The following is a 25,315-nucleotide window of genomic DNA, read 5'->3' as shown; positions in this document are numbered from 1 at the left end:
AAACATAAAGTTTCAATAATACAAATGATCTGCCATTTTGACAAAGAGAGGGAAATTGTCACTACAGCAGCATTTCTTTAGAATTGAGTACCTTTACCCAGAACTGAAGGAGGTAGCCAAGCACTAGTGATTTATGCTCTGAGGCACTGGGGAAGGTGGGGAGGGTCTCAGATAGGAAGATTAGCAAAGTGAAGGTTTATCAACTCAGCATAAAACTATGGCAACTATAAAAAGCCTACATGTGCCTTATGAGTGTACTTCCAACCTACTTAAACTGCCTGATTCTATTGCTTTGCAGCATATCTCCTTTTTTTTGATGGACTTCCACTGAGAAAAATGGACTATCCATACCTAAAATATTTAGATATTATTTCAGAGATATATTTTTCTACATCACAGAGCTCTATGTGTGAAACACACAAGGGAAACCAACAGCAGTGAAGTGGGATCACATTGGCTTAGAAACACCAAGAAGATCAAACTAGAAGCTCTCCTTTGCTCTGTGAACTTGAGAACTTCCTGCCTATTATAGCACTGCACACCAGTTTAGATGAATAGATCAGGCAGCTATTTGGGAACTAGGTTTTCATTCTGAGAAACTACTAGATAGAAGCTTTGAATTCAGCCCTTATGGTATCATCTCTAGATTTACTTCATACTTTCCTTCAAGACTTCACCTTCCAAGATCTAAAACTAATTTCAGAAATTCAAACCTTTCCCAATAAATTCAAAGTTTCAAAGATTAAAAAAAAAATAATTTGTTTTGCCATGAACAATCATTGGTCCATTAGGAAGCATTTAAAACCTCAGTTATTGTTTTTCAAAACTAAGACTTCTCTTAAACAGCTATCTTGACATTTTATCCAACAGTCTTACTCTTCAATTGCCTTCAATCATGCTTAAAACAATGGTAGAAATTTTTGTCAATTGTCCTTCAGTGTTTCCACAGAACATTAAGCTTTCTTAGGTTCTGTGATCAAGCACTGGAGCCTACATACTAATTTTAATTCTTTCTTCCATTGCAATAACGGTTTGAAAACCAAGTTTCACAATCCTTGTTTGTCTGTGGTGGCTGGGGAATGTAATATTGTAGCCAGACATCAGGGTACAATATTGTTTCTTATAAAGTTTTAAGCTTAAAATAAAGTAGTGAGAACTTAGAATGTGATTTTTTAAAAAGACAAGTTCTAGAGTTTGACACAGAAGAGCTGAATACCTTCTAAGAAGGTAAATGAGCACAGCTCAAATAAATAAAACACTGGTAACTACCATCAATCTCTCCTTTCCTATGATAATTTATCCTCAACTGTAATAGCTCTAATAAAAATACAGAAAGTGTATTTATGAGATCCACAATATTCAGTATTTACTTTATCATAAAATACCTAGTTAATGCTAATAAATACACATAAAATGAAGATACAAAATATAAGTCAAGATGAAAAGAGGTCATAATTAACACTGCTGAGAACTTCTACTGTTTTTCATCTGCCCACTGTTCCATAATACAGTGAAGAAACAGAATAACTAAAACTTTTTTTAAAAATTTTTACATATTTTCCAAAGTGCACTGAGAAGTTTTATTTACTTAAGGGATTGATTATAAAAAGCCTGTGTATTTAAACATGACAAAGCAATGTAATTGGAGATGACAAGTCTGCCCACTCAAGAGCTGAACAGAAAATGGAGTCTAGTAGAAGAAATGTGACATCTATTTGAACAGGGAATACATGGCCTAGCTCAGGCATTTGATCTTCCCTTTGCATTTCAGTCACACAAAAGACTTTCTCCATTCTTCCTTTTAAGTCAAAACTGGTGGAACAGCTTGGCTCCAAAAAATCTCACAATCACAATTTTTTCTACTGCATTCTGCTCATCATGTCATTCAGCTACCCACATCAACAGGATTGAGCATATATGAATTATACCACAATTTAATCTAACAAAACTTTAGCATTTATCACTTAATTCAACATCTTTTTTGGCATAAGTCATTCATCTCTAGAGGACCGCAAAAATCAAATTTGACAACTTGCAAGCATTCTTTTTTTTGGACAAGTCTGAGAAAAAAAAGCATAATTTGAAATATTTTCAACCTAGTAATCACCATAAAAAAGATTTTAAACTTCCTACCAAGAAAGCAGTATCTGTGCAAAGGAAGGATCTAGTAAGGAAGCAGACTTAAGGCATTCAAAAGTCAGCCTCTGAACCTTATGTTTTGTCATCTTTAAAATATAAAATGTTAGAGAACTATTTTCTTCCTTTTCCCTCTTATTATTATAAATTAAACCAACAAATCTTACTGCTTATATACTGTCATAATGAAATAAAATAGTTTCAGGATATGCAAATCCTCTTGAAAATATGACAATTAGAGCCACAAAAGGAAACTTTTCTGACAGTAGCTCAAAACACATTTCTTGCACATGCCTGCATTGTTGTAAGAGTTGCTCTCATAACCCTTTTGCTATGTAGGCTGCCACCTACAGAGCAGAAGCTAAGAAAGCACATGACTTTTATTAACTTGTGTCAGTCAAGACGTGTGACTGCCTACCTAAAAGAAAATTAAGCATATCTAAAGCTCATAACAGTCTAAAGGGTAACAAAACTAATTCACAAGAGTGTTTAACAATCCCCAAAACCAAGAGAGAATCTTTCATCTGAACTTTACACACAGAACGAAATGTTTGAAAATTGAATGTTGTTTTTCACATTTGATTGTACCTGACCTCCTTATTCACAGGAAATTTGAATTCTCAAAATTATGCTATCAAGATTGAATGCTCAGTTATTCATGGCAGACATTTCTTTCCAGGCTTCTCTCAAGGAGCACAGCATATGCTCTTCCCTAGAACCACATGTATACCAGAGCTGTATGAAATATGCCAAGCAGTAAGTTCTTGCTAATCACAGACAACTGCTGAGCTCATTCAACAAGTAAAAAGGTATTGAAGATAAATTGAAGAAAAATCTACCAGACTATAATACCCATCTAGATCAACAATATTTGCTGAAGTTACTTACTTAGTCAAGATAAATTCACTTTTACCATGGGTGAACTGGTAAAATTCAACTACTGCACAGAACTATTAATATTTCATGGAAGTATAATACAGCAATTTTCTAATTGCAACCAATTTTTCAGGCAAAAAATACAGGCAAAATTTTAAACAAAGCCTAATTTTTTTCTGTGTTCTCATATATTCTACAACAGACTAGAAAAACACTGTGATGACAGGCATATTTGAGTGACTGCTTTCTGAGTACAGAAATAATTTGCTTCCCAAACCCAAAATTAAAATAATTTCCCAAAAAAGGATTCTATTGAAAGAAATCTACAAATAGAAATATATCAACAAATAATTTGTAGACAAGAGCTGTTCACATCACATAACAGTGTTTGGCAGAACAGCCACAGGGCATTATGAATTTCCAGATTTAGCTACTAGCAAATAGCCCAATTTCACTGGAACTGGGAATACCTCAGTTCTACTATAACCAAAAACATGAACAGCGTAATATTACTGATCTCTGATCTCAGTGTTTAATTTAATGAAATATTTCTCAACTATCTTCAATTGCAGCAGCAGCTTACTCAGATAAGTTGACAAATCAAATCTAAATAGCAGTATCAATTACATCTGATTCTCACGTTCTGCCGATAAGACAACAAGGTAGTGCCCACTCAGGGGAATTCATGAAAACAGATGAGCCAGAAAGGCCTGCATTTCATGAATCTTTTGAGGAACATCGGTTTAGCTAACAGAGCTGTTCCTTTTTTGTCTTTCACATTTTTCAAAAAAGTGTAATTTGTTTCTAGAAAAGGTGTAACCTTTAAACTGTAGTGATGATGATCACCATTAAAGTTATTCAAATAAATTAGGTTTACTCTTATTATAAATTCAATGTTTGTCTTGAAGCTCTGGGATTCTTTAATTAGCTAATGAAGTGATAACTTAAAGATTCAGGAATAAAACTCACAAAAAACATCCACAAAACCCAGAGCCTAAAGAACTTTTTGGTTGGTTGGTTTTTTTAAAAAGCAACAGTTAGATTGATTCCCTTGTAGGCTGCAAGCCTCTTCTGAAATCATAGCACCAGTGGACTACTTCACAGACAATGCTATCTAGCATAAGAAACACCTGGTGCAAACCACAATCTAAAACTATTCTGCTTTTATTACAGCAGTCCCTGCACTTATTTCTCTTCTAGGAGAAGAGGCTTCAATATAAAAAGCCTCATACCTTTCTACACTCCACCCTCATTACACAGCAGCCCTCCAAAATGCAAACACATGTTAGGTTGTATTTGATAATTAAAATATCATTTACCTCAGGACTTTTTGCAGCCTTAATTAAAGAAAGTCTTGTAATGAGGATAGAGTGTACTTTTGGATATTTTTCAAAGGCACCTTTTACTTACGTCAACAGGTACCAGAAGGCTCTTGCCAAGATGTTGGTTAAAAGACAGACACCAGGCTTCAGTGTAACCATTCATGTTTGGAACATACTTCTTTATTGTTTCATCATTCAGCCTCAGCCAAACACCATCATCATTGTGGATCTATGGGAAACAAGCAACAAGAACGAGCCATGCCCTCCTGTAACTGTTCTGGAGCTAGCAAGGATTAACAGACTTCAGGCAGACAAGAGCAGCAAAGAAGCAACGATCCTTACAATGCTGATACAACATAAGCAGAGGTAAAAAGGAATACTGACAAAATCAGAATTCCAAAGCAATGGGAAAGCATATCTTTTTATAAGTCAAGGCATGAAGATAAATTTAAATCAGATCATGCAGTAATAAGAATTGCTTTGAAATGAAAGAGGAAAGAAAGCCAAGCCTTAATAAGCTTTATAAATTCCCCACTTCCCATTTTTGCATTGCTGGTATGACTTCGTAAATCACCCAAATATTCCTTGCATACGAAGTTATATTGTAAGAAAAATACATGCACAGTAGTCTAACACACTGGTAAGTGATCTTTCAGATCTCTATGTAACAGATATTACATAGAAAAGGACATCTGCATCTGAATTTTTGTGTAGAGTTGAAATAGTAAGTAGTGAAAAGCTAAATCTTAAGAGGTATTATTGTAAGATGAACTCCAGGAATTTTCTTTCCTTTTATCAGTATCAAATGTTTGTTACACAGGTTTGAAGTAAGTAAATTAAAGGAAATGACAGCTTGAAAAACTAAATCAGTAAATTTAGACTTTTGCAATTTATGGTCTTAGGTTGCATATGTCAGCATTTGAACGTGGAAAAAAACCCCATTATTTGCATGAATTACCTTTACATCTCAGCCCAATTTTCAGTAGAAATGTCTTATGGATTACCTCATCAATGAAAGTGATGGATCCATTGACTTTCACTATGCCTATCTGCTCACTCTGAAGGGAAGGGTGGCTACGGATACGAAGCCCTGCACTGTCCTTGGCCACAAATTTGCGAACCTAAGAGAAGCAAAGAAAGACAGTAAGGAAGAAAAAAAATTGGAACAGAGCTCTCAGAGTAAAAAGAAATAGGTTTAACAGATTCTGAAATGCCAGTGACAAGACAGCAGTCTTAAGAGTTACAGTTTGTTGCTAGTTTCCCATGGCTGCTGTGTATAACTTCATTTTTCTACTATAATCAAAAAAGTCATAATGTTCCAAAAACCATGTTAGCATGCATTGAGTTGGAAATATTTCTGTTATACCCTACAATAATCAGTACAACCTTCTGATTTTTTTGATACACACACATTTCATTCACTGCTGAAAATTTCACCAGATTTGCATTTTCAAATTTATTATTTCTTTCAACTTACCAGCCTGGGATTACCATTTCTCAGTTGTGCTACTGCAGTATTCTCTTTAGTCAGCTTTTTTTACCAAAATTTGGTTATTTTCCTTTGCTAAAGAGTTTAACTAGCCATTTTAAAATAAAATAATCTTTCTACTTCTTTATCTTTCAAACAGCTATTTCAATAGTTTCTTCCTTTTTTCCCACAGGAAGGTTAGAGCAGAGGCTCCTTGCTATTAGCTGGACTTACTAGAGCACCCCAAAATCTTCTACTGGTTATTCACTATCACACTTTTAAACATTCAAACAGGCACCTGTCCCATAGAGAACAAACGGAAGGCATCCTATTGGTCTTTTATAACCCGAGATGCAAATATTCTATCCATATGGTATAAAGCCATTTTCTTGGAAGGTTATTTTTGAACTGCACAGATAAAAGTGATAAAAGTATCAATGGAAATATGGATTTTATCTATAACAACATAAAGCACAGAATGATGCGTAAGGAACAAATTCAGGGATACATAACAAAAGGTAAGAGCTAAGTGTATGAACCTTTCTTCCCTAAAGAAATTATTTAAGAAATTGTATTTATTCTGAGGATAATTTAAAAAACAAAATACGAAACCAACAAAACCCCACAACCAGAAGTATGTAAAGGATTTCATACATAAATTACTCCAAAATGTGCAAGGTTTTGCTTATTAACAGTCCTCTTACTTGTAATACTTAGATTCTCGCAACAGACAAAGCAAAGACTTTCAAGGTCCTTGTAAAAGTATAAACTGAATCACTGCTGACAGCATTCTAAACACAGAAAAGCCAAAAACAAAGTCTTGCAAAATAGGGGTCCTTGCATCATGTTACTTCAGAAAATCAATATGACAGTTTGCTAGAACTTGGATTAAAAACTTTAATTTAGAGGAAAAACTCACATTTCAGATTTTGAGCAGGCACAGGACTGGAAAGAGCCTTCTTCCCTTTTGCAACAGCTAACCAAATTAGTTAATAAAAAACTTCAACCTATAACTAGAAATTACTTAAGGATCAGATCCACTCACAGACAATACAATAAAAAACAGATTAGGAGTTCTCTTATGCTCATTTCTGACCAGGACGAAAAATTTTATCATCTGTGTCTTCAATCTGATACAGCACCTCTTTGCTGGGAATATTTCTGTATAGCACAGTGGATTTGTAACTCCTCCATAGACAGTTCTTCCATGGAGCATACACCTGGATTCCAACTGAAGAACTGACTAAGGCAGAAAGGCTTAAGAATGAGGATGTACATCACCCCTACAGTGCACAGCAGTTTTGAAGAGCTGTGTTGCTGTGCTATTTATTTGACAAATCTGCAAAGAGGTACACATCACACAACACACATCACACACACGTCACACAAGAAAGCGGTGTTGTCCAGGATAAAGCAACCTTAACAAGGGGGTTGGTCTATGAAAGGGTGAGAAAAACCACCCCCAGCCCAGAGCTTTTGGGTTTGGTGGTTGTTTTTGGGTTTTGCAACTGATGCTAGCTACTTGTTGTGTCAGGATAGTAGAAACCATTAAAACATGTTAGTGACCAATCATTCTGGTACCAGTCTCGCACCTTCAAATTCAGCTAAATTAGGACCATTTCCTTCTAGTTGGTTCCAACTACCCTGAATTACATTACATAGCTTGAAAAAAAATGTTTTCCTCAATACGATGTGGAATCAAGTTTCCTGCAAGTTAGTTAATTTAAGCTTTGCAGGCTATTAGGAGGCAGCAATTCTTAGGGCTGAATACAGATCACTATCATAGTCTCCTTTAGATTTTTCATCGGACTTCAAATAACAGAGAATGAAAAATACACATATAAAATCATAACACAGCACCCATTTTCAGCTTGCAATTTAAGTGAGGTTCGGCTACAAAACTGGAATGTTCCAGTGCCTCAATGAAAATACTTTGGCGTTTCTAGCTGAGAACAGATCTCTACTGAGAACACACTGTTAGTGTCCTCTGGTTACAACTATCTGAAATTTCAGGCTGACAAAGATGATGAAACAGCATTTAGAGTTCAACTATGCCCTTTTTGTCAGCAAAACATGATTTGGTATACTGGACTGTCTCTGACTGATACATGTCTAATCTGCATTCTTGGCTTCAGAACTATGGAGCACAGCACAATTACTGCCTTGCTGTATTACTTACTATACTGCTGTTGATACACGAAGAATTATCCTGATTTCTTACGATTTATTATGACACAGAAGAAAGAAGACTGATTAAATGATTTACCATGAAAGGTCTAGTCTAACTTTTCAGCTGGCTCTACAGACACTATGTACAGGACAAAGATGGCTCCTTTTTCAAAGAGACAAACTTGGAACAAGAAATGAGACATGCACACAGTATAACACAAGGAGAGGATTAAACACTACATGACATCTCAGAACTCCAGAGGACTGACTTCTGTCATGTACTTTGACTGTTCCATGACAACACAGAGTTATCATGTAAGAACAAATCACCCCAATTTCCACTGTAGTAACTAAAAAGAAAAATAGAACTTCTGCTCAGCAATTCATCTCATCAAACCAGAATCTCTCAGCTTGGGGACAGCAAAACACATATGATGATCAGCTTGGGTGAAGGTATAACGAAGTTGCTTGAGATATAAATCTCTCTTAGTAGGAATTGGGAGTTCTAATTAAGATAATGAACTAAGCAGGCAGTCTTCTTTCTAAGAGAAGGGAGAAGGTCTAAAAGAAGCTTCTTGGGGGAAAAAACAAAAAAAAAAGAGCCAGTGAGGGGTAAATGCTGCATTGAAACTAAAAGTACATTTATTATTTTTAATTTGAGGCATGACTCCAGGGAAAAAATCTTGTAAGTCGTAGAAGCAGATGCTGGATGCATTTTAGAGACTGGGGAACCATACAACAAAGTTACTGTCTCTGGATTATCCTGAAGTCTAGAAAAAAAAACTTGCACTGCATAGGTGAGAAGTTGTCAGAAACCTGATCCTTTTTGTAACCATTTATTTCTTAACCACCTTCCCAATTTCAGTAGGACAGGAAAAACAACCTTGTGCCAAAAAACCAAAAAAACCCACCAAACCCCAAAAATCCAAACCAAGGAAAAAAAACCCCACCACCATAAAAAACCCCAAAACCAGCACCTCATTTAATATCCCTTTCTTGCATCTAAGAGGAAGTGCAAGATATCTCCCTCATCGAGGCATTTTCCTTATACCACTGCTGCCCATTTCAGCTTACTTGCTTTATTGTGTCTACTTTAGTCCTTCAGGGTGGAATGATAAGGTGAAATGGGGATGTCAAAAGCTACAGAAAGGATACTTTGAAAAAACATAATCATGCCATTCTCTAAGGAAGAAAAATACACTAAAGAAACTGGTTATGAATTTTATACTGACTGAAGATGCTCATGACAAAACAAACAAAATCTTTGTAACATTTTGTGCACAATTAATTTTGCAGTACAATATAAAAGAAATAGAACTAATAATAGTGTAAAATTTTGTCTGTGGCTTTAACAATAGCTGTGATATGTTTGTGTGACAAGCCAAGGCAAAGGCAGTTTCTGTAGAGCTTCTATCAGTTTTATGAATTCATGTACAAAAAAAGTGAATAGTGAATTTGTTTCATTTTATCCAGTAGATGAATTTCATTCCATTCAGCACGTCAAAGTGATCTGCAAACATCCCTAAGTCTGCAGCACTATTATATGATAAAATATATGTTAAACAACAAAAAAGTCCCACCCAAACATAACTATCTGTTTTGGGGTTTTTTTCAGTTCTCCAAACCTTGTTTGGCTGAGGCTCTGCTTTTGGTTTAATAAGCTGGGTTCCAGGAGGTATCATTCCTTTTGGAGGATCTTTTACTTTCACTTCTAGTCCAGCATCTATAAGCAAACAAAGACTTAAGTTTAAAAAAATATAAGAGGATATATCAGTTAAATAGCAACTACAATTTAGCTGTACATTAGAGTAAACAAAATAACCCCTTACTTATCTGTCTGCCAAAATCAACACTTGCAGTTGCTTCATGGCACAAGGTATTAATTTTTGAACATTTCTATTTTCATAGGTGAAAATTTACAGAGATGTTGTTTCATGCTGTTGTTAGATATCTGCCACAGTGTACACACAAAGCACCAGGTAATTTTATATCCTAATAGTGTCTTTAGGGTTATGTTTCAAGGTATGGTCAACACAGAGTCTAATGTTTGAGGGGTGCAGGTGAAAGCTTCTGGAGAGGCAGTAGCTTACACAATGCTGTACTGCTACAGAAGCTAATTGCTACATGTGAGACAGATAAGAGCCTGAAAAGCTACATTATACAACCAGAAAAGGCCTATAATGTAAAAAATTGGCTATTTAACAATCAATGCTGTTAGAAAACATGAAGGCACTGGAAAGTGATCTTCTTGTTTGTGAAGAAAAATACATGTAAATACATGTGAAGAAAGACACAAAAATTTAATAGATGAATGTAACCCTGAGTAATAACCTTCAAGGAAATTGCCACAGCCATCACTGTTAAAAGCAAGCTGCAACAGAAACAAAAAGAAAACTGAAATAAAGAGAAGCTGTTACCAGTACTTAAGCAGTCAAAAGCTGACAGAATTATGGGCCAAGCATAGGTATATCAAAGCTTCAGAGGGCACAGTCTAATACAATGACTGAGTCAGAAAGTTCCATTGCAGAAAAATGGCACAGCTAAGTATTAAGAGTGTACTCATACCTGTTTAACAATGAAGGTTTAGGAGTTTTATATTTATAATTTCTAAAAGTTTACCCTACACAATGCCTGAGGATGTTAGAACCTGTGTAAAAGTCTAAGAGCATTTGATTGAAACTACAGTGTAAAGTTTGCTCCAGATATGACGCACTGGAAAAAATACAACTGAGTACATCGCAGGCAACTAATGAAGGCAAATATACTTCTGTTTGAGGAACAGAGATAACCATTAATAATAATACTTTGTACATCTTATCATCTGTAGTTAACACATAAAACCAAATCTCATTCCATTTCTACATGAATTATGTGTACTGGCATTTATGAGCATCACTATGTATTTACTAAAGGTGCTGGTCAGTATTGGGAAAGAGGAATTACTGGTGCTTGTGAACTCACCCAAGCCTTCTTATCAGATGTAGGTCCAACTACAACACTTTCAGTGTTTCTACTTCCATCTTCACCATATCACCAATAAGGGTGACATGAGGGCATTCAAGACACAGAGTATTTTTGGAAGGGCATTCTTTCCACCACATGCTACAGTATCTCATAGTGCAGTCCCCAAGACTGGCAAGACAACTGAAAGTTTTCCAGCAAGGAATGAACCAAAAGCATTTAAAAATTAGTACAAATAATTAAGAGTTTAGGCAGAGTCTCAGTTAAGACCACACCTCCTCAATTTTCCAGAACAAGTGACCAGCATTGTCAGGAGCAATTTCACCTTCCTTAGGTTCTTCAGTGTTGGGCTGGGTTTTTTTTCCCTTTACCTATACTTCTCTGTCTCTCTCAGCTGAAACAAGACAGTCTTCTTTCAGGTCTGAGAGTTGAGAATAAGAGAGACTGGTAATCTAACCACATTATAAATATATGATTTGCAACATGCATCCCTATTTCAGTGTGTGTGGTTTTTTCTTCTGACAAAGAATGATTTAACTAGAAGGCTTCTGAATGAAAACTTGGCTACTAAGTTTTGCTATGAACTGTAATATTAAATCTTATGAGCATCAAAACAAATGTGTTAGTACACAAAGTGGAAATAATATAAATTTATGCTTAAATATAGTAAAAATTCAGTACCTATTTCAATGCCATCTATAGTAACATGAATGGTATAGAGACCAACAGCTCCAGGAGTCCAGTTTGCACAGTATGTACCATCATTATTGACTCTGATCAACATGTTTTCACTGGGTCTAGGCATAAACAAAACAATTAAAATCAATCAATCAATCAATTAAATATAATGATTAAATAATTAAATATAATGTGTATTTTGGAAACTACTCTTTTTTTTTCTAGCAGATCATCTAAATACAATTCTTCCCTTTCCAATGTATTGAACTCCTATTATTTACTACGAAAATGTAATCCTCTATACTACATTTATTTGTAGCAAATGATAAAAACACATTCAAAGAGTAGCTAATATAAATAAGGAAACAACATTAGAACAATTAAGAAAAAAAGATTTTAAATAAAATTGCTACATATAAGAAAACATAATACTTGACTTCTGTGTTTCTACCTTCAGACATGATTACCTGTAAGTCACACTTGGGAGTCTAGGTGTAAGCAGAAGTGTCAGGATATGTTAATTTAAGCTCCCATCCAAAAGAAATTTTTTAATGCTTACCTCTTGGGTGTTGGTGAAGCGAAACGTAGTTCTTCAAAGGAATAATTCTCATATGCCTATACACAGATTAAATTCAAACACAAAACCAACAGTTATACCACTGTCTTGAATGAAAAAAAGCAGAGCATTTTCTTAAAGAACACATCAATCTAACTTTACACACCCCAGAAGCATTAATCAGGGAGTCAGAAACAAATTTCAAAACACAGAAATATATATGCACCCAGGAAAGAGTATCTCCACTGTCTCATTAAACAGCCATTATTTAGATAAGAAAGATTGCTATTGCTAACAAAAACCTTGTTAAATCTTTGAACCTCTTCAAATCTGACTTGTATAAAACTCTTTTGAATCCAGGCAGTGCACTGAAGTCCTTGTGAAGATAAGAAAGCAAAAAAGTTGCAGGTAAAACCTACAAACCAGCTCAGGGGCTTTATCGATGAAATTTCACATTCTTTTTCTTTCAACTCCAAGTGAAGATGAAATTCCCTGAACACTGATGTGATACTTCCATTGACTTCCACTACAAAAAAGACCTGGTTCACTTCCACAGCATCTTGTGAAATCACTGCTCTGAAAAGCCCCCTAAGAAAACAGAGCTAATCCTAGGAGTGCACCAAGTCCCTCAGCAAGAATCTCTCTGGGCTGCAACAGTTGCTGAGCTACCAGATTCCCCTGTTAAATCAAAACCAACAAAAGGCAGGATAAGAACCTTTGAACAAATATGCAGATCAGCCATTTTGGGTCCCTGTATAAAGATATAGTTTTGGGTATCAGTCCCCCAAACATATCATAATATATTATATATATTTTTATCAAGTGAGATTTTATAATCGTATTTAGGTGTTTGTATCAAGTACTGATCCAATGGGCAGGCTGATGTAAAGTGAAAATATCAGGGGACATCTGCATTTTACACTGAAATGATTGTGCTTTATAATGCAGGCAGGGAAATAGAACAGAATATTTACAATGCCTTGAATTCAAAAGTTTTTGATGGAAAGGACTTAACTTGAAAGCAACGTTGGGAAGATTATCTGGAAAAGCACTAAATATGGAAATCAAGCATCTTTCAACTAGAGAGACGCTTTTAAAATTTAACCTTGGTGTCTCCTTACTTTTATCTTTATGAAGGTTCATACTGTTATTACCTTCTAGGAGGATTTTAAATTAACTCTTCCATTTTCATTTTCCTTTAGCCTTATTTCAATTAAAGAATGATTACACATTAATTAGCTGATATTAAGCATTCCTCACTCTATCAAATCTACAGAAGAGTTTTTGAACACCCTACACTTGCACCATTGTAATTTACCCCAAAGCATCTCATGCATTTCAAGATATACAACTCTTGGAGTTTTGTGAGCAGATCTGACACCTATCACTGGAAAAGAAGCAGCAGATACCTGTGGACAGTGGCTATCAGAAATATCATCTAAGCCCTAACTTGGGATAAATAATTTATTTCTGCCTCCCTTCGAGTCACTTTTAAAAGAAGCATCAAACCAAGAAGTGATGTTTGCACTAGCCCAAATAAAAATGCCAAAATCTCACCTTGATATGCACATGATCTAGCAAGTTCTTAAACCATTTGTTGTACGCTGCATTGATTTAATAGTTATTTCATTGATCTATTAAGAAACTATTCAGCACCCAGCTGCCCTATTTACACACAGGTACTGCAGCACTATCCTTTGCCTCTAAAAGGTGCTAGTTTGCTGGTTCTGCTCCCACAACAAATCCATTCTGATTATGCTAAGTATTATCCTTCTCTACCCTCCTGGCTAATCCTGTCTCATCAAGCTGTGCAACTCTTAGCACAACATGTCACATCTCTTAACTGGGTCAGTATGGTACACATACGTAAATTTACTGCATGTGCCACAATATACTCAATCAAATCAACACTAGCTGCTCAGTTTTCACTTATTTAAAAACTGTTCCTGGCTAAGTGTCTGAGCTGATCCATTTAACAGTGGCTCATTTCATTAGATGCTGCTTAATACATATGCATTGATATATAAATAATTTGTATGCCTTTTTTTACTACGCTGAGCTCTTATTTTTTCCTGTTTTTCTATTTCACCTGCTCTAGTTTAAAGTAAGCATTCACAGCAACACTCCAACTCCATATACATAAAAATACAGGTTTAACTTTCCCTTCACAATTTTCATGTCTGTTTTTATTTCTCCTGCATGACTCCAATTAATTTGTTCATCAGTTTAATCAAAATCAAAGACAACTTTCCCTTTTGTGCTAATCTAATCTAACTGCTTTAGAGTTTAACCAGCTGGCCTTTTTGATGTATCTAGTTTATTGCTGAACTAATATTAATCAAAGTAATTTCCACTGAATATATTTTCAGATTGAGACCAAAAGTAAGCACACATTTTTCCTTCTCTACTGCATACCTGTACACACTTTGAATGCTGAATTCTATAGTTACATTGCCAAAACTGCAGTAACTTACCTTCATCATTGTAATAGCAATATACCGAGCTTCTTTTACTATCATTGGCTCATAGGAAGAATCAAGCTTTGGTGAAGGAAGCCCTCCAAAGGTCATATCACTGCTAGGGGAAACAGCTGTTGCAGGACTGCCTGGTATCCGCTGCACTTTTTTAACTTGTTCTTGTTGCAAAGATGTTTTTTTCTGAGAAACAGGAATAGCTTTGACTTCCACCTGTAATAAAATATGGAAGAGGGAATATGATTTAGTGAGAACACACACACACATTCTTTTAAATTTGATGCAGTGCAGTGACAAAGCACTTAGAGCCCTCCCTGCAAATGCAGCTGTGTCCAAACCCAACGTATCTACACTTAACCTGCAAAGCCAGGCACAGCATCTTAGGAAGCCCTTGGGAAGCCCACAGCATCTTGGGAAGATGCCAATGGGCAGGGGAGGAGCACCCAACTGACTCCACCATCAGCACAGGCTGGTGTCACTTCTGCCAGTCCCAGAGCACTCCCTGGCTGGCAGCACACAGTCTGGCATGCCTAGGGAAGTTTTCCCAGAACAGAAAAGTGCAACTAAGGAGAAAGAGCCTTCCAAGAGAGTGCACAGACTTCAGAGTGGATCATCATGGCCACGAGATGTGGATCAGCAATGGCCAGACTGGATCCTGGCTGGCTTGGCCACCTCACAGCCAGCACTGCACATTATATTGTGCTCTTCAAGGCATGTTTTAACTGACTTATTCCCCCAGAGGTAGCAAGGATCTCCATTAGTGCAGGTAACAGCTAGCAGTACACAATTTTCTGAGAAAGACAGACAGACTACTTGGAAAATATGTTTGTATGTTACTCATCCGAAATCTGCAATATTAAATACTGCAGTTTTCACACACAGTTTTATCAAAATTTGATTTAATTAACCAAAAGTTATATCACTGCATTGCACACTGAATGAGTCCAGAAGAATAATTAAATTGAATTAAGGTTTTTGTTACTTTAATACATTTGTGAACAGTAATTAAATAATAAAACCAGTAATAATTTTGATCATATTTTGACATATCCTTTTCCTGACTGATGGGATAAAATCACTACTGAGAGTCTTCCCCTTGTTCTGTCACTAATTTAAGTCAGTAATCACACAAGTTTCACTCAAGCAGCGTTTGTGACTAAGCTGATTCTTGTGTTACTGTTGTAGAACTGCTGATTATTATTACATCTACAGCTCACTGTAAGAAAATTCAATTATTACATCATATACAAAAAACAGATTTGAGAGCTTTTCTCACAGGAGTCATGCCTTTGTAAAAAGTATTTCATCTACACTTGGGCTTGAACAAAACCAACTACTGTACAGTAGTAGCGGGCTTTAAAACATTGAAGTAACCTAATTTATTAGAACAACATGAAAACCATTTTGTGTTTGTTTTGTTTGCATTGCTTTACTACTTCAAGCAGCCCATTTTTATAGATGACACATAGATTTTACCCCAAAATGCACAAAATTCTTTTAACTCTATCTGAGGCTGTCAAGAACACCTCCTTTCCAGTACTGAAAAACAGTGGTTAACTGAAGAGACCGAAGGCAAACACAGGAACACCAGTCCCTGCCAATTTTCCTTATTAACTGCAAGCATTACAGGAACATCCAAGTATTAGAAACAGAAAAGGCAAGAGTACTGTTCTAGTCTAAAATAAAGTAACTATAAGTGGTCCAGCAATGTGCTTCTGATTTTTTTTTCCCATCACAAAGTCTATGGTTTGTAACACTCTTTCCTGGCTTACAAATTAAAAAATGGATTCTTGTCACTTTAATACATCACCACAACCCAACCTCACTTATGACTGATTATTTATACTACTACACATGTGTAGTTCATTACAGGCAAGTTAAGAATTTCATGAAATGATTGTGGCATAATACAGAATTTGGCAGGTTTGTGGATTTAGAGGTAAGAAAGTCCGATTGCAATGAATTTATGAATGCCATTTTCTGTCCTATACAAGAGTATTCTGTGGAATACCTAGAATAAAAACAAAAAGACAGCAAGATTAAGCAGAACAGCCAAGATTATAATAATTACCTTCATATTAGGAACATGAACAACTTCCCCATACTGGTCTTTTGTTTGTACTGTAATAACAGTTGGCCAACCACATCGGATGTCATCCTTATTCAAAATCAATGATGTTTTTTGAGGATCAGCATATGAATCTGGCTGCAGCCACCTACAGCAAAGAAAACCACCCGACATTAAAATCTCTTACAGCCTCCAAAAGACAAATTCTTACTCTGTAAAAATGTGACACAGAGTTAAGAAAAGACACAGAACATCTGAATGCCTACATGCTTTTAACTATTGTATTAATGGAATCAATATAGCCAAACAGTTTTATTCAACTAATACTTAAAATAACTATGACAGTTCTACAGCCAGTTAGAAGGACAAGCAACAGTGCAGTTTTACCTTGCAAGTCGTCCACCACTTGATCCTGGTACACAAGCAATGAAATCTTCCAGAAATGACTGCTCATTGCTTTGTACCTGCAGGGGAAGGCTTCCTTCAAGAGCCTCCAAAATGGTTGGGGAGTGAGATAGTGCCAAGCCTTTTCCAAGAATGCCTGAGTGAGCTTTGCACACCTTTTTGTTTTTTTGGCAGAGGTTAGGGGTGAAAAGAGAGACATAGAACAGCTTTTCAGTAACATGTTCACACCTTCCCATAATGTGACACAATTGGTAAAAACATTTTGAGCATTTAAACCATTCAAGAAGAATAAACTCTACCCTCATAAAAGCTTTTAAAAAAGCCATCTCAGTCTATTAAACAATAATTTATGCCAAAATAGGTTAAATGATCTTGAGTTGAGGGAGATTCAGCTTTAACTCCCATTGTACTCAACAAAAGACCATCAGCAAACCAGAACAAACTGCAATCATATTATTTGAGACTTGATTAATATCACTGCTCAGCTGAAAAAGTTATTTTATTTCTGTCCTTAGAAAGACATGTAAAAGATTGATTTTGGTAACATTTAAAACTTGCCAAATACTGCAACTTCAGCCAAACAGATATTTTAAAATACTTGGTCATCTAATGTTCTGTGCGACATTGCATGTATTTTTTTCCAAGTAGATTCATTATAAAAAATGATTTAATTTAAATACTAAAATTCTGTATGACTTTCTTAAACTATCAAATAATAAGCTGGATTCCATTTTACTATAAAGGCCTTGCAAATGATTTTCTTCTGTAGCAGTCAGTTAGTATCAAAGCAATTATGTGCTTAAGTGCATTGCAATGGATAAAAAGCAGCAGCATACCTGTAAGGCAGCTTCTTCAAGTATCTCAAGATCCTCTTCAAACTCACTACCTGCTGAAAAATATAACAGTTATATTATCTATGTATTACAGAATATGAGATTCAATTCTGTTTTGTGAAGCTTTTTAAACTACAGATTTCAAGTCTGCATAATGATGTATCATACTGTTCAATCAGCAGCTGAAATACTAATATATACAAGTAACACAGTAAACATACAGTACTGTGTAGTTCAGTGCACAGAACAAAAACTTGGTGTTTCTCTTTTTATCTCCAAGGCACTATGTATGGCAAGTCTTTGGATGTGACTAGATACTTTCAGAAAGGTTTTGAGAGGTCAAGGTGGTTTATGGGAAGCAGTATCTCTAAGTATGCAAAGCTGCTCCTTTTAAGAGCTTACCTTTGTAAAATTATTTAAAAACCTGACAAACCCTGAACAATTTCATAAATTATGATTCTTCCTAAAACACAAAACTCAAATACATACTATTACACAGTATTTCTTTCTCAAAAATCCAACTCCAAAGCCTGATTCCAGGATGACCAGAATTGCCAAACACAATCTTTTAACAGAGGGGTGAAACAGATAAGGTTACCATATTTCTACTCTCTTTTAAAAATGTCAGGCAATTCTACTAGTCGGAAGAAAGAGAAATAAGAAAATCAAGTTCCAAGGCAATTTTTAAAATTCAAAGAAATAAAGACATCTAAAAACTACCCTCAGAAGTAAACTACTGCCAGAGTTGATACAATTAAGAATGTAGTAATACAAAATGCATCAACCAATTTCACACTGCTGTTGAAGTCAGATCTTGGTCATAGACCAGATCTCTCTCTTGGGAAGAAGCATCTTAAATTCACATCTTGAAGTGGCAAGAAGGAAGAACAACCATTTGAATATGGTAACTTGAACACTACTTGGTTGTAACTCTCAAAGACACTTATCCAAATATGTGAAGAAATCACTTTCTGGTCCATCTTCCTTCAAAGCAAAATAGGCTTAACCTTGTTAGGTCCTTCAAAACACTTTTATTCTTAATATTTCTAGAGGAATACTCCCACAAATATTTGACTTTGCACACTGAATATACCCACTACAACAATTACTAAAAAGTAAAACTGTAGAAATTCTAATGAAGTAGGAAAAGTCTACTAAAAAGGGCTTTTCCTGTGCATATGCATTACAAGAAAGTCTTTTATATGATTATTGATTCTATTGTTCTATGTAGGTTTTTCTTAAGGGACACTTCCTCAAGTAAGATAACAGGGCTCTGCAGATTAGGAATGACAGTATTAAAGAAGCATTTCACTTGCAGCAAAAGGGAGAAGATGCATAAACTAGGATGCAGAAAAAGGAAAAAAAAAAGATTGATACTAAGGCATTTAAATATTGCTCTAGAAAACCACAACTTTACCACTTTTTCTGCCACAGTGTTTTTCTGAGACACCAGGCAAAACACTCAAAGCAAAACTACACACAACTGAAAACCATGTTAAAAGGCTGCACAGTAATTTCCATTTGCAAATACTACCATTGTTGACTATAATTCCCCAGTTTTGTTTACTCAGAGGGTCCAGTGGACTTGGAGAGAAACAATACACTTATATAGCACAAGCACTGTAATCTTACCAGCAACATTAACAGACTTGAAGTTCTTGAGTTGATGTTAGATAAACAGTCAGACAAATCAATTGCCATTAGATCAGTCATCAAGAAACTCCTAAGAGGCAATGCACCTATCTCTCCTCTCTTGCAGATCATAAACAACCACATTTGTATGCAGTTGTGACTGCATAGGTAACTTCACTGCATATTTCATTTCAAACTTCTATGGGATAGCATAAAGTCAATCTATGTGTCACCCTTCTTATTTCAGGCATTTTAACAGTACAAACATAAAAAGCTCCCCAGAGAGAAGTACAAAGTATTGCAAGATATGGGAGATTAAGTTGCGAGGATTTCAATCTTTTTGCTTTTGTTGCACAGAAAACAGCAAAACTAAGAGAAATCAAAAAAACTAAGGTGCTTGAGGGATAAGAGAGAAGGGCACTATTTAACCTGAAGAATTGCCTGTACTTTTGAGAGTGAAATACAGATCTGCTAGTGCAATTGAGGTGCCTCCTTACAACATAAAGAAATTTGTAAACAATCCAAACACCCAAGCAAAACACTGGATTAAAAACACAAAGAAGGTTTTATGATTATAACTCCACTCTGACCACTGCTCTCCTACTCATTAATCCACGCTTCCAGTGTAACAGCAACTGAGCTTTGATTTGTGCCCCTAAATTAAATGATCAGAGAGATATCCTATTATAAATTATGAGACTGCTTTTCCTATATGCTGGTGCTATTTAAGAGAGATTATATTACTCATACAGCTGCATCATTAGAAGTTCTAATTCCATCTCCATATCCACTAATTTCCACAAACTCACTTTTCCTTACATTTTAAATTGCAGTTGGGTTACTATAAACTTGTATTTGCAGCATCTGTTGTAAACATATGTGATTTCTTTTCTAATTGTAAAAAAAAAAAAAGCTAAAGTAGAAATATTTTTAGCTATAAGGTTCACTGACGGAATGGTCACTTTCAACTTTAAAACAGTAATTTTAAGTTTTGCAATTCAACGCTGCAGGTATTTCCTCATACAGAGAGGTGTGAAGTGTAGGGAGAAAAAAAAAACAGTGAAAGAGAAATACAAAGATGATACCTGCACACTTATGAAGTATCAGAGGAAACTGTGGGACACAGTTCATACAGTCACACACTACCTGTGGATGGGGTGAGTTCATTCAAATTTCGATGACCAGGTCCCCCTCCTCCCCATATACACACAAAGGGAAAAAGATAAGCAGAAAATACTGCCAGCTTTATTGTTTGATTAATTCAGTTTGAAGACTCAATTTTGTATTATCTCTAATTAAAAGCAACAATATTAGAATGTACTATTAATTCAGAAAACATGGACAATGATGAAAAAATGAAGTATGTTCTTACCAATAGGAAGTGCTAAATCTTTCTTCATCAAAGCTGCTGCACATGATCCTCCCAAATTTGCCAGTTCTTTCTCCAGCTGAATAATACCCTTCAAATTAATAAAAGACAAAAAAAAAAATTAGCGTCTCAGAAAATAGGACAGTAAATACATTTTTCTGACAATGTTTTATATTAAGAAATACTGTATGTCCCAGTTGGAAGCTTCTCAGCAATGTATTTCCTGTCATACAGCTACTGCCACGTTTTGCTGTGACATAGGACAGTCTACCAAAATTTTTAGAATAAAAAGGTATGTTTGAAAACAATTACTTATAACTATTCTTTAGATGATAGACTTAAGGTATTAGCTAGCATGTTTTAGCACTGAGCATTAAAAACATGCCAGCAGCTTTGTTTGTAAATGCTTTAAAGAAAAAGAATGACATATGAATCTACATGGGTATTTTTCAATAGAAATAACTTTTGCTTAAGCAAACACAGACTAATTAGATCATCTGTAGGAATTATAAATCTGATTCTCCTGAAAGCCAGTACCACCACAGATAATAATCTTATGGTATATGTTCTTATGTGATATGTAAAGGACTTCCAAAGAACCTGACATTCTGAAAATCTGAAGACATGATTTAGCTTGAGCAAAATCCAGGAGTAAGAGGAGGTAAATCTTCTGTGAGGGTTGTAGTGTAAGCAAGATGCAGACCTTGCAAAATCCACATGAAGGAACAGGGCCAAAGACTCCCAGGACAAGGGAAGACATATTTTTCTGGATGTAGTATAAAACATATTAAGTGTTTTCAGTAGTCTCTTAAAATAAACCAAAAGAAAGAACTGGGTCAAGGATGTGAAGAAATGTGATCTTCCCTTTGCAATAAACAGTGGTGGAAATGACTCATGTCCTTAAAGGTACAACGAGGAGACCACTGGGTAAAACCTGAGGTAGCCTAAATGCACACAGCATTTCCAAGGAGTCTGAGAGTTCTGGACTAAGGGAGCACTGGAAAATAATGCAAGTATGTCATTCAATAGGCAGTGACAGTAAAAAGCCCCACATCTTGGATCTCTGATGCAAGAGTAGGCCAGAATTTCAGGAAATCTTATATCCCACTGACATGCAAGACAAAACCACACTATGTTTTTGCAGAGTGCCACAAACCATGCAAAAAGCCGTTTCAATAGCATCCTGATTAAAGAATTCCAAATTAATAATGCCTTAGCAAAAAAATGTTATTACTTTTATATAATTAATCTAAAAATATTTTGCTAATGTCACCTAGTCATAAGTGGAAATACAAATATTTTTACCCTCAAAAAATTTATTAGGTGATTTATTAGGTGAAGCAATTATAACTACCTCACTTTTTCCCTTACCTCATCACTTCCCGGACTAAATTCATATCCAATTGCGTAACATTTGAAGCCATAAAAACAAGCTTTTTCATCTTTCACATAGTCTGATGCAGTTTCCAAAGAAAAAAGTGCTTCATTCCCTAAGAGAAGTAAAAGGATAAATTAATAATATATTCCTCCTGTTTTTGTGTGTTTCTTTTACATAAGTAGATATGAAACTCAGCCTTTATATGTAAAATGTGAATTAAAACCACGGGAAAAACAAGCAGATCAATACTTCAAGTAAGAAATCTACTACAGACATAATTAACTTGCCAGCTGGGATAAAGACCCTTCTTCAATTTTGTTTGCCAGGATAATTCTGCAGAAAAATCAAACCTCCTTTACTTATTATAGTAACACACATTACCAGTAATTACATCAGTATCTATGCATTACCTGGCAATACCAACACCATGGTGGGCCATCCTGAAGATCCAGAGAACTTTTTCAGTTCTATCCATGAATTAAGGTTCTCATGAACAGAAGTATGCTTTGGTCCAAATCCCAGGCTCTGTGCAATTCTGACAGGAATTAGTAAACGAAGAACATCCTCTGACTGAGCAGTGCCACACTGAGTGTCAAACTCTATTGTTATCCACCTGACACATTCAGGAAAAGTCACCTAAAACAAAGCAATAGTTTAATTATGTCCAAGCTTGTGGGACTCTTGGTTTTTTCTTTTTACATTTACTTCATTTCCATTTGGCCTTAACTCTGATTTAGTCTACAGAAGCGATTTAATTATGCAATTCTGCACAATTGTTTTGCTATTCTTTTAATTAACATTAACCTAATTTATTCCTTGAAATTTATGTACACCTGAAATGCTCCACACTTTACACAATTAGAACCCTGTGTTATAACTTAATATTCTGTTTAAGTATTTACACTGGCACCACTTGTGATTGCTTTCAAGAATTCTGTACAGGTTCATTAAACAAAATAACCACAGACTACTACACACAATGAACTCTTCAGATACCTTTCTCAAACTCAAATTTCAACAAACATCATGAACATCTGTTTTGTGCAATCCCAGGAGAGTACAAAGCAGTTGAATACCACTAGTGAATGTGGCCTGCAGTACAACAACACATAGCTATAGAAATTCAAATGCAGTAACTACTAAACCCAAGGCTTTAGACATGCTCCATAAACTTTTAGGACAAAAGTAAGCATTATTGCATCAAGATGATCACGTGGTAACTAGATTTTCTGCAGTGGATATCTTGCTGTCTCACAGGACAAGCACTGGAATAGCATAATAATTTATGTCCTGTTCAGGCTCTTGATTATAGCTATGCTCCTTCTGGATGTTAATTTGACTAGAATGACTATGCATTCTTACGAAACACTGTTTAAGCATTAGGTATGAAAATCTGGTATGTGATTATATACTTTATATGTAAATACTTTTGAACTTCTACAACCTTTACAGTTAGAGCAAAGAAACTCTATGACAGCAGAAAAATATAAGACTATGTAAATTTAGGGATTTAAAGCAGATACCTGAATTAGGGGGTTAAAAATTCACTATTTTCCACTATACTTGATGTAGAGTTTTGTCCAAAAAGCAGTACAGCAATAATATAATATATCTTCTATATTAGAGAATATTAATTATCATCCATGGTAACAATTTTTCAGATAGCAAATGCTGACTCAAGAAAACTCATGTGTAAAGCTTTTAAGAAGTAGCATGTGCACTTAGAAATGGTGCTCACCTTATAGTGTGTAACAGAGGCAGGTTTATAGGGGTGCTCACTTTCTACAACAGCATAGTGATTGGAGGTAGTACAAGCTGAAAGCCCTTGCTCTGGCTGGTTTCCAGTGGTGCTGTCTGTAGACTGATTTGGGTTAAAAGCTGGAGGGGCGTATTTCTGATTCAGAACTGCCACAGAAGGAAGCAGCTGTTGTACCAGGCCAAAGACCTCAACAGCAACCTGTAACATAACACATGTGTTATGATAAAGTCTTATAACTTGGTGAAAACAATAATACTTTCATTTCTCTTCAGTGGTTGTTTGAACATTCTCAGAATATCACGAGTAACAATTCATTCAATCATTTTGCAATTCTGCATCTACACAATCCTAACAGAAAAAGCAGCAGTACATTAATCTCCTCTTGGAGCTGTGCCAAAGCTGAAACAAGAATCTGCATATAACTGTGACATTCTTTCCCTAAAATAGCCTCTACTAAAACCTTGAGCATTACAAACGGTAAGCACAAGTTCACAGGAAGTAAATACCAGAGCTAAATACTAAAGCCAGAATCCAGTTATACTCTATAACCATATTAATATTTATTTTAATATTAATATTATGTTCCCTGTGATCTTCACTACATTTTCTAAGCAGACGAACACTTCTACAGCAAAACACTTGGTTGTTTCAAATCTCAGTTCCCTGAAGAAACAAGGTAACTAAAATCTGACACTGTCTTTCATGACATGTCTGCTAGATTTTAAGTGGTCAGCTCTATTTCCTCCCCCTTTAAAAAGAAGTCAGAAAACATCTTACAGTTCATGAAAAAAACAATAAAATGTAATAGTGTATACTAGCTAAGGATTATTGACATTTGTAGATCTAATAACAGATCTCAAGAGTGTCCCAGACCAGGCACATCAAGAAATGCCATGGCACTGGCAAGAAATGTTCCTTTATTTATAGCTGACATCTTTCTAACGCTAAGTTTGACAGAAATAATCTTAATTTAATGAGCAAATGCTTCTGCTCTTCACTGTAAAAATAATATTTATATAACATAAAAAACCATTTCATCTCCCCAGTCTTCATCAATGAGCTGTAAGTTACATTCTTTTCATTCCTTATCTTTTCCTACTACTAAAGCCTCTCATATTTCTCTGCTTTCTTAAGGTATTTTTGTTATCATGTTTTCAAGTCAAGTTAAAAAAAGGTCATTGCATGTTTTTTAAATTCTTGTCTCATGGAAAATTCATGCCTCATCAAATAT

General features: G+C 35.4%; 1 protein-coding gene across 18 annotated transcripts in view; it reads right to left on the bottom strand.

Moving 5' to 3' along the window:
- Positions 1 to 25,315, bottom strand: part of MYCBP2 (MYC binding protein 2) — a 176,933-nt gene that overhangs the window by 50,595 nt on the left and 101,023 nt on the right. For 12 of the 18 annotated variants that reach the window (XM_030943587.1, XM_030943604.1, XM_030943631.1 and 9 more), the window contains 13 exons: positions 24,064 to 24,282; positions 22,736 to 22,961; positions 22,319 to 22,437; positions 20,951 to 21,038; positions 17,950 to 18,002; positions 17,096 to 17,268; positions 16,712 to 16,856; positions 14,641 to 14,853; positions 12,170 to 12,225; positions 11,614 to 11,729; positions 9,597 to 9,694; positions 5,339 to 5,455; positions 4,423 to 4,563 (listed from right to left, as the gene is read on the bottom strand). In XM_030943587.1, coding sequence (XP_030799447.1) covers positions 4,423 to 4,563; positions 5,339 to 5,455; positions 9,597 to 9,694; positions 11,614 to 11,729; positions 12,170 to 12,225; positions 14,641 to 14,853; positions 16,712 to 16,856; positions 17,096 to 17,268; positions 17,950 to 18,002; positions 20,951 to 21,038; positions 22,319 to 22,437; positions 22,736 to 22,961; positions 24,064 to 24,282 — 1,764 coding nt within the window. The remainder of the gene's footprint in view (positions 1 to 4,422; positions 4,564 to 5,338; positions 5,456 to 9,596; positions 9,695 to 11,613; positions 11,730 to 12,169; positions 12,226 to 14,640; positions 14,854 to 16,711; positions 16,857 to 17,095; positions 17,269 to 17,949; positions 18,003 to 20,950; positions 21,039 to 22,318; positions 22,438 to 22,735; positions 22,962 to 24,063; positions 24,283 to 25,315) is intronic. The other 6 variants (XM_030943595.1, XM_030943665.1, XM_030943736.1 and 3 more) reach the window with 2 other exon arrangements.

Source organism: Camarhynchus parvulus, chromosome 1, assembly GCF_901933205.1.
Source record: "Camarhynchus parvulus chromosome 1, STF_HiC, whole genome shotgun sequence".
Classification (NCBI taxonomy): Eukaryota; Metazoa; Chordata; class Aves; order Passeriformes; family Thraupidae; genus Camarhynchus; species Camarhynchus parvulus.
Note: the sequence above shows the minus strand (reverse complement) of the source record. Positions and strands in the feature narration are given on the sequence as shown.